The 14,389-nt window shown below is 35.7% G+C and overlaps 1 protein-coding gene across 1 annotated transcript in view; it reads right to left on the minus strand.

Moving 5' to 3' along the window:
- The window catches only part of LOC108546181 (beta-glucuronidase), a 25,089-nt gene extending 12,891 nt beyond the window's left edge, over window positions 1-12,198 (minus strand). The window contains exons 1-5 of the mRNA XM_017898129.1: window positions 12,031-12,198; window positions 10,503-10,601; window positions 9,232-9,408; window positions 5,359-5,591; window positions 1,986-2,265 (exon numbers count right to left, since the gene is read on the minus strand). Of these exons, the coding sequence (XP_017753618.1) occupies window positions 1,986-2,265; window positions 5,359-5,591; window positions 9,232-9,408; window positions 10,503-10,601; window positions 12,031-12,198 (957 nt within the window). The remainder of the gene's footprint in view (window positions 1-1,985; window positions 2,266-5,358; window positions 5,592-9,231; window positions 9,409-10,502; window positions 10,602-12,030) is intronic.
- Window positions 12,199-14,389: the final 2,191 nt, after the last annotated feature.

Genomic DNA, 14,389 nt, shown 5'->3' on the forward strand with positions numbered 1-14,389 from the left:
CGGTCTTCCAACAGCCAGGTCTTAGGGTCGAACAATTCGGCATCGGAATTTCCCGCTCCATGCCTTCAGCATGTTTGACTGCTGTACCTTTTTTCTTTTGACTTCTCGTGTCGCGGAACACGAGAATCCTGGAAATCCCTAATTTAACGAAATTAGGCGACGGCTCTTAAGACTTGGCTGACAATAGGCCTGAGGGCTCCACGTGGTCCGCACACGTTGGAAGCCTCAGGCCTTCGCTAGGGGTAACAAACGGCCGATGGGGTCACCGGCGCGCGGGTGAACCCCAGGTACCCCACCTTGGAGGAGAGGGTTTCCTCCACTATCGTGGTTTTTCGGGGGAACCTTCCCTCACTCCAAGGTAACGGATTCGCGGACCAAGGGAACGCCCTTGGTCAAAGAACTTCCGAACGAGCTCTCAGAGACATCGGTTCTCTTGAAAACAGTTCTCTTCGAATCATCAACACGCCACGGTTCTTTTCGAACGTTAGACCGTCGTAGAGGCGACGCTTTTCTGCTCGTGCAACTGAAACAGTTGCCCAATATTCATTTGGCGGGCAACACGTGTCGTAGTCGTGAGACGGCCGTACAACTCGTCCCTGAAACACGAGAGTTTAGATCGCGACTCGACGCGACAATTACAGTTCTTTCTCAATACGAGTTGATACCAATTTTATTCTTAAAGCAGGTGTATGTGATCGGTGATTGTTAAAAGGAGAATTCTGGGACCAGTCATTTTGACTGGGTTGGTAGTTCTATTGTTAAGAGTTAGTTAGAAGTTGAGATTAAATCAGATCCAGTCCCTAGTCTGCGGAAATTTAGAGCCAAACTACTCTCCAGCGAAGTAGAGACTGTGTGACTCTATAATTTTTTGAAAATGAAGCTTTTATATAGGTATGATTTATGTACAATTTATTTATTTCTGAGATTCCACATAACGCGATACAAATTCGCTCAATTTGTATTATTTCTGAATTTCTTACAACGCGATTCCTATATAACGTGGCAGTGGTTTCCGTATAACGCGGTATAAATTAGTCTGATTTGTCTTATTACTATCGTAGTATCGCAGGATTACCACCTCGTGTATAGGTGACTTTAGTTTGGAAGGTCGCCGAGGGTTCGAGGGCCAGGTCGGTCGGAAAAACCCTGGCGATGCGCCAGGCCCTTAGCATGACCATATTTGGTCATGTTGGGGGAGGCTTTTGGGGAATATATATAAGAAGACAAAAATGGTTAGTGGACAGTTCTTGTGTAGTTTTCGAGGAGTCTTTAGAACGGAGTTGTATAGAAAGAAGGTAAATTGTCAGTCGTTTAGTTGTATTTGTGTTGTGAAATCAAGCTGTAATCTTAAGTCGTTAAGTTGTAGTTGTAATAGTTTATGTATCTATATTCTTAGGCTTAATCGTCACCACATATAGTATTATTATTACATTACTAATAAATAGTTCTTATTTATTGAACCACCACCCGTGTCTCTACACTATGTTTCTCATAACGCAGTTTACATAGAACGCAGTTCCTGATTTCAATTAATTGTGATTTTCTTATAACACAGTTTCCATATAATGTGTTAATGAATTAATCGCGTTATAGGAGACTTGACTGTATAATACACGAGAATGATAATTAAATTCATTGAGTTTTCGTTAAATTTCTTTTCTTTTTTTAAAGAGAAGCAATATTCTTTTGTTTTCTTTGCTGATAAGTTCCTATCTATATTATTTTATAACAAATTCACTTACGTTTTGCATTTTTAATAGCATCGTTATTTTTTTATATTCTATATTCTATAAATTCATTTGTAAAAATATTATTTATCTTAACTTTAATTTCAACGGCCTCAAACTGATTGGTTTCTGAACCCAATATATATATATACATACATATGAGTGACACAGATAGTATGTAAAAAGCTAATAGACGATTTAACGGGATTAACGGGAGAAAGTAAGGAGCAAAAAGATAAAAAGTACCATGATACATACCTTCAAGGTGTAAAGGTATCCGGGTTCAGAGCTCATACCCCTAGGCCACCAGAGATTGGGGTACGGTACATGCAGGGTACCGGAAAATCCGTAAACAGGCTCCTTCACGGCTAAAATATCCTCCGCATCGGTCAAGGTCACCCTACAGATAGGAACTTCATTCTCGTGCAAGCCTGCTGGTTGAATTATGTACTTTACAATACCGGTATCACCGATTACACCTGTCCTCACAGTGATATCTTCGATATAGACGCGTGGTTTTGTATGCAGTAAAACAGGCCTGTAATTTAAAAATACCGCATTAACGGTTTAATCTTATCCGACATCTCGTTGCCACGTGAAAGCCGGTGAATTCGGTCGTATATCCTTTCAATCGCAAATAAATTGTTCTGCGCTGGTAATTTGCTTTTGTTCGTCTCGCAGTATCTAGTCGTCATTGTGAAATTTTGTACGGGCCAGTGAGTGACCTGGACCATTTTATTTCCAAGCTGACACTCGACAGTTAATTGCTGCACGTTGTACATTTGTTTGTGTTCGTCTCACAGAGTCCGGATATCATTGTGAAATTTTTTATGGCTCAACATAGCGAACGAATCAAATTAAATTAGCCTTTCTTTTTTAAATTAGCACACTACGCAGTTCGCTGTTGTACATTATACGTTTGTTTCGTTGAATAAACGGCGAATGATTGATATTTCATAGCATGTTAAATAATTTAAGTATGGGGGGTTTTATTAATTATTTATGTTGAGGTCTTCTTTGTTCCTTCGGGTGGTATATGCTTCTTATGAAGTTTGTTGTCTCTTGTGATTCTATATAATAGGCTGGTATGTTCTGTGGTGCTGGTTTGTTGGTATTCCTGTGATCGTCGTTGCTATCGATAGGGTAGTAGGTACTTGGAAGGACGACAGGAAAAGGAAGGGATGCGTTTCGTGCCGGGCCTGCTAGCGGACTCATCAGCAAGCCTTTCTTCTAGCGGACTCTGCCTTAGACCGAGGATACTTAGATGGCATAGGAACTTCTATTTAACGAGTTAGCTGTGGCGCCCCCCTTTTCAGAGCGCGCACCTATGTGTCGCGAAAATCGAGCGACGACGAGTATACTCGTCAATCACAGAGTAAGTGACGCTGTTAAAATATTGGATTAAAAAGATGAGTTTATTTTATAAAATTGACAATTTTATTACTAATATTTATGTTCCCACGCGTCGCGAATTGTATCGAAGTTATTTCCTTCTTATGAACGCGGGGGGTCTCTCTAAAACACTCCGTCTAACCGATTCAAATCAACAACACGCCACGGTTCTTTTCGAAACGTCGACCGTCGTAGACACTATTCTTTTCTGCTCGTGCAACTTAAACAGTTGCCCAATATTAATTTGGCGGGCAACACGTGTCGTAGTCGCGAGACGGCCTTACAACCCGTCGGAAATACGAGAATTTCGATCGCGACGCGACAACAAGATATACCGTCTCTAATGACCCAGATGTCAAGATTAAATTCGAATACAAAAGAGAAAAGAATGGCTCTGAACTATGTGATACATATCCACTAAATTCATATATTTTTGCAACAAAATTGCTAATATATTTTATAGCGTAAGAAACGGAAACTAGCTTTTGTTCACGCTTTAAGATTTTCCCTTAAATTGTTTATGTTTTCACCATTCTAATAAAGTATCATACAAGAATATTGTTTCTGGTTGTTCATCTTATATTCGCACGTTGAGCTATGTACTGTGCGTTTCTGAAAAGAAGTCCGCTGCGCGAAACGTAGGACCGAACCCCCACCAACCCACCCATTCTAACGTCATCGCAGAAGTAGAGCGTTTCCCTTATTGGCAGAAACGATCCCTTCCTACTAGCCCGGTCATATATAGCACTGTGTAACAAAGAAAGCGAATGAAACAATCGAAACAAAGTGAGTCAAACGTTACAAATAGATGCAAGAGCGCAGACTTATCCCTAAAGCAGTAACTTCAGATTCTTCTGACGAATGTCCATTTCCCAATTTTATTTAACTATACATATATTTGGGATGCTATTTGTTCCCACGCGTCTCGAATTGCATCGAAGTTATTTCCTTCTTATGAACGCGGGGGGTGCTCTAGACGTTTTACGGTCTAGAGCTGTTACTGTTGTTTGGTAGCTCGAATGTTAATCTGCTTCCACCTCACTCCTTCCCTCGAAGTCGCGATTCTAACTGACGGTTTTTATGTGATAGTTTCAGAGTTCGAGTGTGACTGTTCGACTGTTTGAATTTGACTGTTTGAACGTTGTGGTTTGACTGACTGACCCTTTTGCGTTAGTCAGTTCCTCGCCTTGGCATGTCGAGGATGCGCGCTGATTGGTTGTTTAGAAGAATGTTAATTTCCCAATTAGCGGCATCCTAAGTGTTGTGATCACGCCTTCCATGCACCCTTGGCGCGCCTTCTCCTGCAGGGGTGGTATGACACTTGAGCAGGCGTGAGGTCATGGGTTTTTCCTAAGGGTTACGGTGTTCGTCTAGGTCCGGTGCGTCGGTAGTTTGTTACCCTTAGCGGGACTTCGGGATGACCCTTCAGAATTACCGAGGTTTATAACACGCCCTTTGGCTATTGAGCGTAGGCGAAATGAAGATTTGAAAGAATATTAGTTTCATTGCCCCCCAATATACCGAGAGCCCAACTCTAAAATAGTCTGTCTTTCCGATCGTGTTATAAACCTTGGAAATACCGACCTCACGGCTTATTTAGCGATGCCAAGGCGGGATACACCATATGCACCACGGAACAATTTACTTATTTGGTTAACATCTATTCTCTTATTGGTTAGTTTTTATGCATATCTATGAATTTTAGTGATGGTCAAAAAATAGCTAGGTAACATCAATGGGCTCAGTGTCTGGTCAGCGTCATAATAATTTGAAACGCATTCTGAGAAACTGAAATCAGTCGTTAATTACATAAACAATGTTCTGAATTACTTTACCATTAAAAAATACCAATGTTACGATTGCGTTTGTATAAATTAAAACATTAATTTCAACATTAATTATGTACCCAATCTAATGACTATAATATTTTTTGCCCCATTGCAAAAATATTTTTGTATTTTTACAAAGCAGAAAAGATAAAAATATAAAATATGGTATAACGTAATAACATTAATGATAAAATATAAAATACCAAAAAAATTTCGTTTAGATTTTTGACACAGAGCACTCCCATAGTTATTTCCACACTTATAAGAGAGTTTTTATTTTATTTCTTGAATTTCCTTCCTTTTCTAATTCTTAAAATTTTATTCTTATCTTATTCGTTTGATCGAAGATACTCGATATGTTTTATTGCTAGAAGCAAGGCGTAAAAATATGAAAATAAATATCGTCTTACCTGTGTATGCCGGCATAGTTGAAAAAGTCGAAAGTGTAAGTCTGCGTGTGTATTGTTCCATTATCGACTGCGAGATCCATAATTTTCCCTTGTGGCACGCTAGTCTGGAGCAAAGTATTATCGACTACGACAGTTATCCGATTTTTCCCGCCATAAACTAAATAGGAAGATATTTCAGCTTCAAATGGAAGATGACCCATTTCATGGTTGGTAACTAATCCGCCATTAACCCACTGGAATATAAAAGAAAACAAGGAGATATTTCGTGTACAGTCAAGTCTCCTATAACGCGTTGTTTTCGTAACGCCATTTTCACATAACGCGGAGCGAAAATTGGGATAGCTCTCTGTTAATCCTTGAAACACCGTTTCCGGTATTCCGTTCATCCCTTTGTTTAGGACAGACTGTGTATCTAAATGTGAAAGCTCTGAAATTTTACAAGTACCAGTGTTACGGCCCTAGGACCGCAATGTCCCAGGTCAAGTGGAGGACTGTTTTATGTCCTTATTGTCAGCGTCCCTTGACTTCTATACACTCGTTGTCACCTAAGCCACCACCTGGGTAAACCGTAACAAGCAACGATATATCACCCTTAAGACGACAGGCATAAGGACCCAGATTGTTTAAACAACCACCACCACCGAAAGACGCTGGAGCTAGCACACACCTCCAATATTATTCGCAACCAATCAGTAGACAGACGAAGCTTATAAAACCACCCACAGAGCAGACACGAAGAGAGTTCTCCTAAAATACAGTCCACTCACCACTTCGAAGCTAGACAGAACCGTGTGTCACTAATCGTCGCCAACTAAGATCGACCTAGTGACGATATACACTCTCCTATAACACGGTCCCTTATAAGGCATTTTTCGTACAAGAGCATTCCACCATTCAAATGACTTGAAAAATTTATCTATGGCAACAGTAAACATTGCTCCTGTTTTGAGTGCTGGAGGATTTTCAGATATAAATCACGAAGATGTAGAAGAACTACAATACTTCACGAAGAGAGTTTAACACGTCAAGTGCCCAGCCCGTTTTGCTTGCTATTCCGTTCAGGTCCAGACTCGGCCGTCAAGTGGACCACTGACAGTGGGCGAAGTGTTCATAAAACTCGGAGATACTGTACCAATTGTTATAACAGGAATTCCCAAACGTTAGGTCCAAAGATGGCGAAGAATTTAACTGAAGCGTAGGTTAAGGAAAGCATAAAAGCGTGGTCCTTGACAACCAAAACTGAGTCCTTGGAAATCGGTTGTGACCAGCACAAGCGTGAGTCGCTTGGTGTTGGAAATTCCGTAAATCCAGTGTTAAGAAAAATTTCACCAAACATACCTAATCGTTGTAATCTTTTTGTGACGTGTGTATATTATAATTTGTAATAAATATACAATTGTTAAACAGCAAACTCACAGTAAGCCCTAAATAAAGGAAAATTATTTTATACTCTTTTTGTCATTTTTATGGGAAATTTCTTGGTGTCTGCTTGCATCTTTCAGGGACACCTTGCAAATAGCTTTATGTATGCATCTGGAAATATATATTGTTTAACGTCTTTATTTTCTGAAGTTGGTATGACTGGGTTTTCAGAGAAAGGGCGGTAGTGTAGAGAAAAGATATTAAGAGAAGAATACGTGTGCAATTGAATATTCAAAGAAACCAAAGATAGATAATTTCGTTGTTGCTTTATCATTTATTCTTTTATTTAAATTTTTACAGTTAGCTTCTTTACAAATGTTTAAACAGCATTTGAATAAATAAACTGAATAGAAGGGCACAGTGTAAAAAATTCTCTCATAACCTCAATATATATGCAACAGAATATTGAACCTAACCTAATCTAACCTAACCAAATAAATGTATAAATGCACTTGAATAAATAAATTGAATAGAAGGGCACAGTGTCAAAAATTCTCTCATAATCTCAACATACATGCAATAGAACACTGAACCTAACCTAATCTTACCTAACAAATGCATGCATAGCACTTGAATAAATAAACTAAATGGAAGGGCAAAGTGTCAAAAATTCTCTCATAACCTCAATATATATGCAACAGAATGTTGAACCTAACCTAACCTAACCTAACCTAACCAAATAAATGTATAAATGGCACTTGAATAAATAAACTGAATAGAAGGGTATAGTGTCAAAAATTCCCTCATAACCTCAATATATATGCAACAGAATATTGAACCTAACCTAATCTAACCTAACCAAATAAATGTATAAATGCACTTGAATAAATAAATTGAATAGAAGGGCACAGTGTCAAAAATTCTCTCATAATCTCAACATACATGCAATAGAACACTGAACCTAACCTAATCTTACCTAACAAATGCATGCATAGCACTTGAATAAATAAACTAAATAGAAGGGCACAGTGTCAAAAATTCTCTCATAACCTCAATATATATGCAACAGAATGTTGAACCTAACCTAACCTAACCTAACCTAACCAAATAAATGTATAAATGGCACTTGAATAAATAAACTGAATAGAAGGGTATAGTGTCAAAAATTCCCTCATAACCTCAATATATATGCAACAGAATATTGAACCTAACCTAATCTAACCTAACCAAATAAATGTATAAATGCACTTGAATAAATAAATTGAATAGAAGGGCACAGTGTCAAAAATTCTCTCATAATCTCAACATACATGCAATAGAACACTGAACCTAACCTAATCTTACCTAACAAATGCATGCATAGCATTTGAATAAATAAACTGAATAGAAGGGCACAGTGTAAAAAATTCTCTCATAACCTCAATATATATAGAACAGAATGTTGAACCTAACCTAACCTAACCTAACCAAATAAATGTATAAATGGCACTTGAATAAATAAATTGAATAGAAGGGCACAGTGTCAAAAATTCTCTCATAATCTCAACATACATGCAATAGAACACTGAACCTAACCTAATCTTACCTAACAAATGCATGAATAGCACTTGAATAAATAAACTAAATAGAAGGGCACAGTGTCAAAAATTCTCTCATAACCTCAATTTATATAGAACAGAACATTGAAAATGTTTGACAGTAAAAATTGTTAAATATCCTATAGCTATAACTAGATAAATTATAACGTATATAAAAATGTATGTATGCAAACTGATTTTGGAAAATTTGTGGAATATATTCAATTAGGCTATTCCTTTTTAAATAGTGAAATGATCAAATTATTTTACTAGAAATAGCCTCTATTAGATCAATACAACGACATTAAACTGGACGTTAAGGGTAAGCAAAAGCATAACAGCTAAAAAATATAGAGAAAGGTTTAAGTCATTAATGGTGTAATGTTTAAGAGATAAATTGGTATTTAGGCAAAGGTGAACTATTTATGTCGTTAATAATATAATATTGAAAAAATAAATTAACGATAAAAAGCGGAAAAAGAAAATTAATAACACAGTGTTGAAAAAATAAATAATAAAATATACAAGACAAAATTGAAGTTGTTAAAAAAATAAAATAGTGTTAACAAAATAAATTAATATTTAAGAAAAGGAAATGTTTAAGGTTAATATTTAAAAATATTAAAATTTAAACCATTAATAGTATATTATTTATATCCTATATGTTTCGTTATACAAATTTCCTTTGTTCTCTTTTCGAACTTCTTTTCTAAAATTAAGAAGATGTAATTCTTTGAAAATTTTATCTGTATTTGATTTGATTAAAATATAAAAAATACTAGATTTAATAAAGACAACAATCTGTAAACATGCATGTATACTAATAAAGAATTATGAAATAAAAAAGAGAAAAAGAAAAGTAATATAAATAAATTAATATATTATCATGTAATTAATTGATAATAACATCATGCATAATTAATAAAATAATTACCACTTGGGCGAGATAGTTGACAGAGCCAAATCTAACAAAGACCCTTTGTTCTCGCCAAGATGGAGGCACGAAGAAGGTTCGATGATACCAAACTGCTCCCACATGATCTCTGAGGTCTCTGGAGGTTGTGATGTCGTTGTATGACGAAGGTACAGGCATTTGCATCACCTTCCCTACCTAGACGAAGCGGTACACCTACATAAGTGAATCCTCGTTGACAACGTGTAATTTTGCGAAATTAATATTTACGCAACCTCGAGTTCTGTACGTTTATGCAACAGGTACGAATAGATGTATTATAACGGTCAGATACTAGCACGATTTTACACTCATTTTATACCGTTTAAAAACATTTGCGTCGAAATTTATTAATTTGTATAATTGAATTTATTTATTTTTTTCGAATAGAAAGGAGTAATTTGATTAAAAATTTATAATTACGATTTACCATTATTAATGATTTCAATGTTACAATTGTGAAATAATTTTTATTTTGCATCTTAACATTGTTTTAAATTGTTTAAATTTATACAATTAAAGAAAAAATTAATACCATAACAATGAAATTTTTTAATTTACATAGTTCAAATTAATTTATTTTTATCGAAGAAAAAAGAGTAATTTGATTAAAAATTTATAACTACGATTTACCGTTATTAATGATTTCAATGTTACAATTGTGAAATAATTTTTATTTTGCATCTTAACATTGTTCTAAATTGTTTAAATTTATACAATTAAAGAAAAAATTAATACCATAACAATGAAATTTTTTAATTTACATAGTTCAAATTAATTTATTTTTACCGAAGAAAAAGGAGTAATTTGATTAAAAATTTATAATTACGATTTACCATTATTAATGATTTCAATGTTACAATTGTGAAATAATTTTTATTTTGCATCTTAACATTGTTTTAAATTGTTTAAATTTATACAATTAAAGTAAAAGATTAATAACATAACAATAAAATTTGAATTTAAATTTTCTAATAAAAATAATATATTAAATATTAATTTCTTTCTTTAGTTCTGATTAATAATAAAATTATCATACAATTTGTAGAAAAAATTACATGATATGTACTTTGTAAATGCTACATATGATATTTATTATTATTATTATTTACTGTATAATGTACTGATGCAATAAATAATAATAAAATAATAGTATATATTTATTTATATTTATATTAACATTATATTACGTAATAATAATGTTGATAAAATAATAATAATAATATAATTTTTTTAAACTGTTTTTACAATACCTTTGATAGTTCATCAGCAAACCATGCTTCTTTGTAACCCTTTAGCGAGTCTTCTGTAGGAGAAATCACGAAATCCCACATACCATCTAGAGATTTCACCTTAATGAAAAATCAATTCGTTATTTACACTGTTGGATAATTCAATTAATTATGCAAGTATTTTTATACAATTATGGAAATTTTTCCATGTTCAGAGAAATAGTTTAGGAATTTTTTTTACGGATTTTAATTAAATAAACTATATAATCAAATAAATTATATATAACTAATAGCGATAACTAATAATTCAATTTATATATTAAGAACAATTAAGTAAAAATTTATATTACGTTGCGAAAATTATTTTTTTAGATAAGGTTTACTTAATGGGAAATCAGAGATATTTTTAATCATTGATATGTCGAATTTTGATTATTTAAAATGTGAAGCAAGTATATAGAGAGACTCACGAAAATATTCGAACACCAACGTATGTCTGAATTAATCACATCGTATCGCAGATACGTTGTACCCGTGTTGCTTAAGAGTTCTCCGAATTGTTTCGGGATGAACTTGTATTCCATTAATATCCATAATACAGATGTAAAAAGAATGGTGTGACGAAAAGCGAATCAAGAGTTCCACCATCGAAACACGAGAGGTATCGTTAAACACCCCGGAGGCAGCGAGATGGTTTGGGCCTGTATTTCGATCAGAGGAATGGACAATTTAGTTTTTATTGACAACATCATGGACAAAACTGTCACTTACACCTACTGAAAAATAATTTATTAAATAGTGAAGAAAAAATGGGAATTCGCGACAATTTTAAGTTTTATCAGGATAACGAGCCCAAACATAAAGCACGCATTGTTCAAGAATTCTTGCTTTATCGTTGCCCGAAAGTTCTTCATCCTCCACCACAATCGCCGGATCTCAATCCCATTGAAAATTTATGGATAAGTTAGATCGCAGAATACGAAAGACAGCAATTAACTCAAAAGAGGAACTAAAACAAAGGTTGCTGGAAGAGTGGGCTGCTATCAGTACGAATTATTTGGAAAAAATCATTTTTTAATATGCCCAACAGATTGAGGCACGTATCGAAACAAAGAGGATATGCGACAAAATATTAAAACATGTGTTTATATAAATAAATTAGGGTTATATAATGTTATTTATGCCAAGTGTCCGAATATTCTTGTGACGTGAAAATAGGGTATTATTTTATTTATAATTTGTTATAGTAAATCCATATAAATTTATTAAATAAAACACATGGTTTTGTTAACTTAAGTAAACATCTTATGCCCAGAATAAATAACGAACACGATCCGTGTATAAGTATCTGCGATACTAATTGATTAATTCAGGCATACCTTAGTGTCCGAATATTTTCGTGAGTCACTGTATATAATTTCTAAGCGATTCGAAGTACTTCAAATCTCACCATTAGCTATCGATAAAACCAGTGATCGCTGTTGAGCAATTAACTAACTCGACTAACTCACGGCAACTACCGACGATGAAAGTAAAAGATTCGAATTACCTCTCTAGATTCACTCTCTCTGGGATACAGCATGCCAGGAAGAGGCGATGGTGCCTCTTCTTCCCGAGGCAAAGGTGAGTACTCAATTGGAGTCTCGGGGTATTCGATCTCCGGACCCGATTCTCCTCCCATCACCGCGCTGATAAAAAGAAACGTTAAACACCACATTTCTCGTCGTTTTCCTGGAACAAAAAAAGCAAACGAGGATTTAATATTCCTCTTCATTCTGAACCTTCTAATGCTCTTATACAACATAGCATGACGCAAATTGTGCGTAAATAATTTAGTACCGCGATTTGTATCTGGTAGCGTTGAAACAGACGTAAGGAATTTATAACATGGCCTGAAAGAATTTAGATCTAGTGGAAAAGTCTTTCCCACTGTGAAAGAAAACTCAAAAATCTTGGGTCAGTTGTCGAGAAGAGACGTACCCTGTCAGACATGCTCCTCTAAGTATTTACAGAATAAAACCTTTAATCTCTGTTGCAATACGATTTTACTTTATCCACGCTTTAATTCTTACCCGACTCCCTTTCTTATTCAATAGGTAGTGTTTTTAACCCTTTGTAGTTCAAACATATTCTGTTATAAAGCTGACGAAATTTTTTCAGCAGTAAATACGAAATCGTATAATAATTAACACGTAGAATTATTCGATTTCGATACCTCTTACACTGTGTAGGGACACATGCCAGATGCGGAAAGCGAAGGACTTTCGTATATTTTCCACTCCTTCGCGACGTCGAGGACTTCAGGTCAATGGGGACCTGGTTTATGTCTTTACAACCAGGGCCCCATGACTCGCGGATGCGCAGACCACCTCGACGTCTAATGTGCAGGAAAAACAGTTCAGTTGGTTTACGCCTTCAGAAAGACTAGGGTCTTTCCCAAAACGTAGGCTTTGCATTTCCGCATCTGCCCCCCATTTATAAACCTCGCGTCCTCCACCTTCCACTGTTACACTATTTTAAATTTTACATATTAACCGCTTGACTACGGCAGATTTTGATACGCAACGGCCGTACCATACGGCAGGAATTGAGTTACGATGTGCGCCATTTTTGTGAAAACAAGCGCCCTCCGTGGCAGAAAGCTAAACTACGCCGAGCGCCTATAGGCACCTTCCGTGTCACAAACGCAAAATTTCTAAGCGCCCATAGGCACCCTCCGTGTCACAAACGCAAAATTTCTAAGCGCCTATAGGGGCCCACAGTAGTCAAAGTGTTAATTAATATCGATCTTCGAACTTTTATCAAATTTCGACCGAACGGCGCCTATCGAGTCCAAAGGGTTAAGACTAATGCTAAAGTAGAGTTACAGATGAATAAATTATTGTGGGATGCTATTTTTAGAAAAACAAATCGAAAACCGGCCAATGACGATGCAGGGTCTTATTTCCGGAAAAAATCGGAAATCGACTAATACCATTATGGAAGTCTGTTTTCAGAAACAAGCTAACCGAGTTACGAGGTCTTTGCACGGGGCGAAACGCAGGTCAGCGGAATCGTATTCTCACAAGGGGCGAATCGCGAATCGGCACGGTGACGTAATTTTCACGGGGGCAAATCGCGAATCGGCTGAATCGGATCAGCCAATTAGCGATTGATAAAAGCACGTCGTGGAGCTTGGCAAAGGGCACAAAAATAGGACCCTCGGCGACACAGGGAGAGTCCTGAGTGGAGAAGCCTTGAAGAATCCTCGCGAATATAGTTTGTGACTAGGACGGACGTGAGTCGTTCGGTGTCGAAGAGAGACGAATAGAAGCGTGTTTTCCGTGTGTTAAAGTTACGTTATTTCGATATTATTTTCTCGCGTTTAATCAGCTTCCGCGTTTGGTGTTCGCTTCATTCTGTTCATTTCGTCCTGTTCGTTTTCGGTGTCTCAAACCGTTTCCTTCGGTAAAGCGAGGAATACATACGCGTTATTTCTGTAAGCTGAAGGCAGAATAAAACCCGTTTTTGGCATCTACGTCATTATTTATTTTTTCTATACATTTTCATTTAAAGGATTTAAAAAGAAAATTGTGAGGTAACGTAGTTATGGGGTTAATAAGGCTTATATCGCATTTCTGAAAAATATATAACGAAGTATGTAGTCAAAAAGTATTAGCAAGTATTACACTTGTTAACACATTCAGCGCTAAATGACCATTTATAGACTTTCGATGAAATGACTCTTAAAAGCACTAGTGACCTATAGTGATCATTTTTAGAATAGAGAATATTTATGAAATAAAATGAAATTGTATAAATAATAATATAACGATGTAAAAAATATATAAGTAATGATATAAAACAAATATATTATTAAAACAGATAAAGAGTTATTTTATTTAATTAAATAGGCGAAGAATTATATT

This window comes from Eufriesea mexicana, unplaced genomic scaffold, assembly GCF_001483705.2.
Source record: "Eufriesea mexicana isolate 0111107269 unplaced genomic scaffold, ASM148370v2 scaffold620, whole genome shotgun sequence".
NCBI classification, from domain to species: domain Eukaryota; kingdom Metazoa; phylum Arthropoda; class Insecta; order Hymenoptera; family Apidae; genus Eufriesea; species Eufriesea mexicana.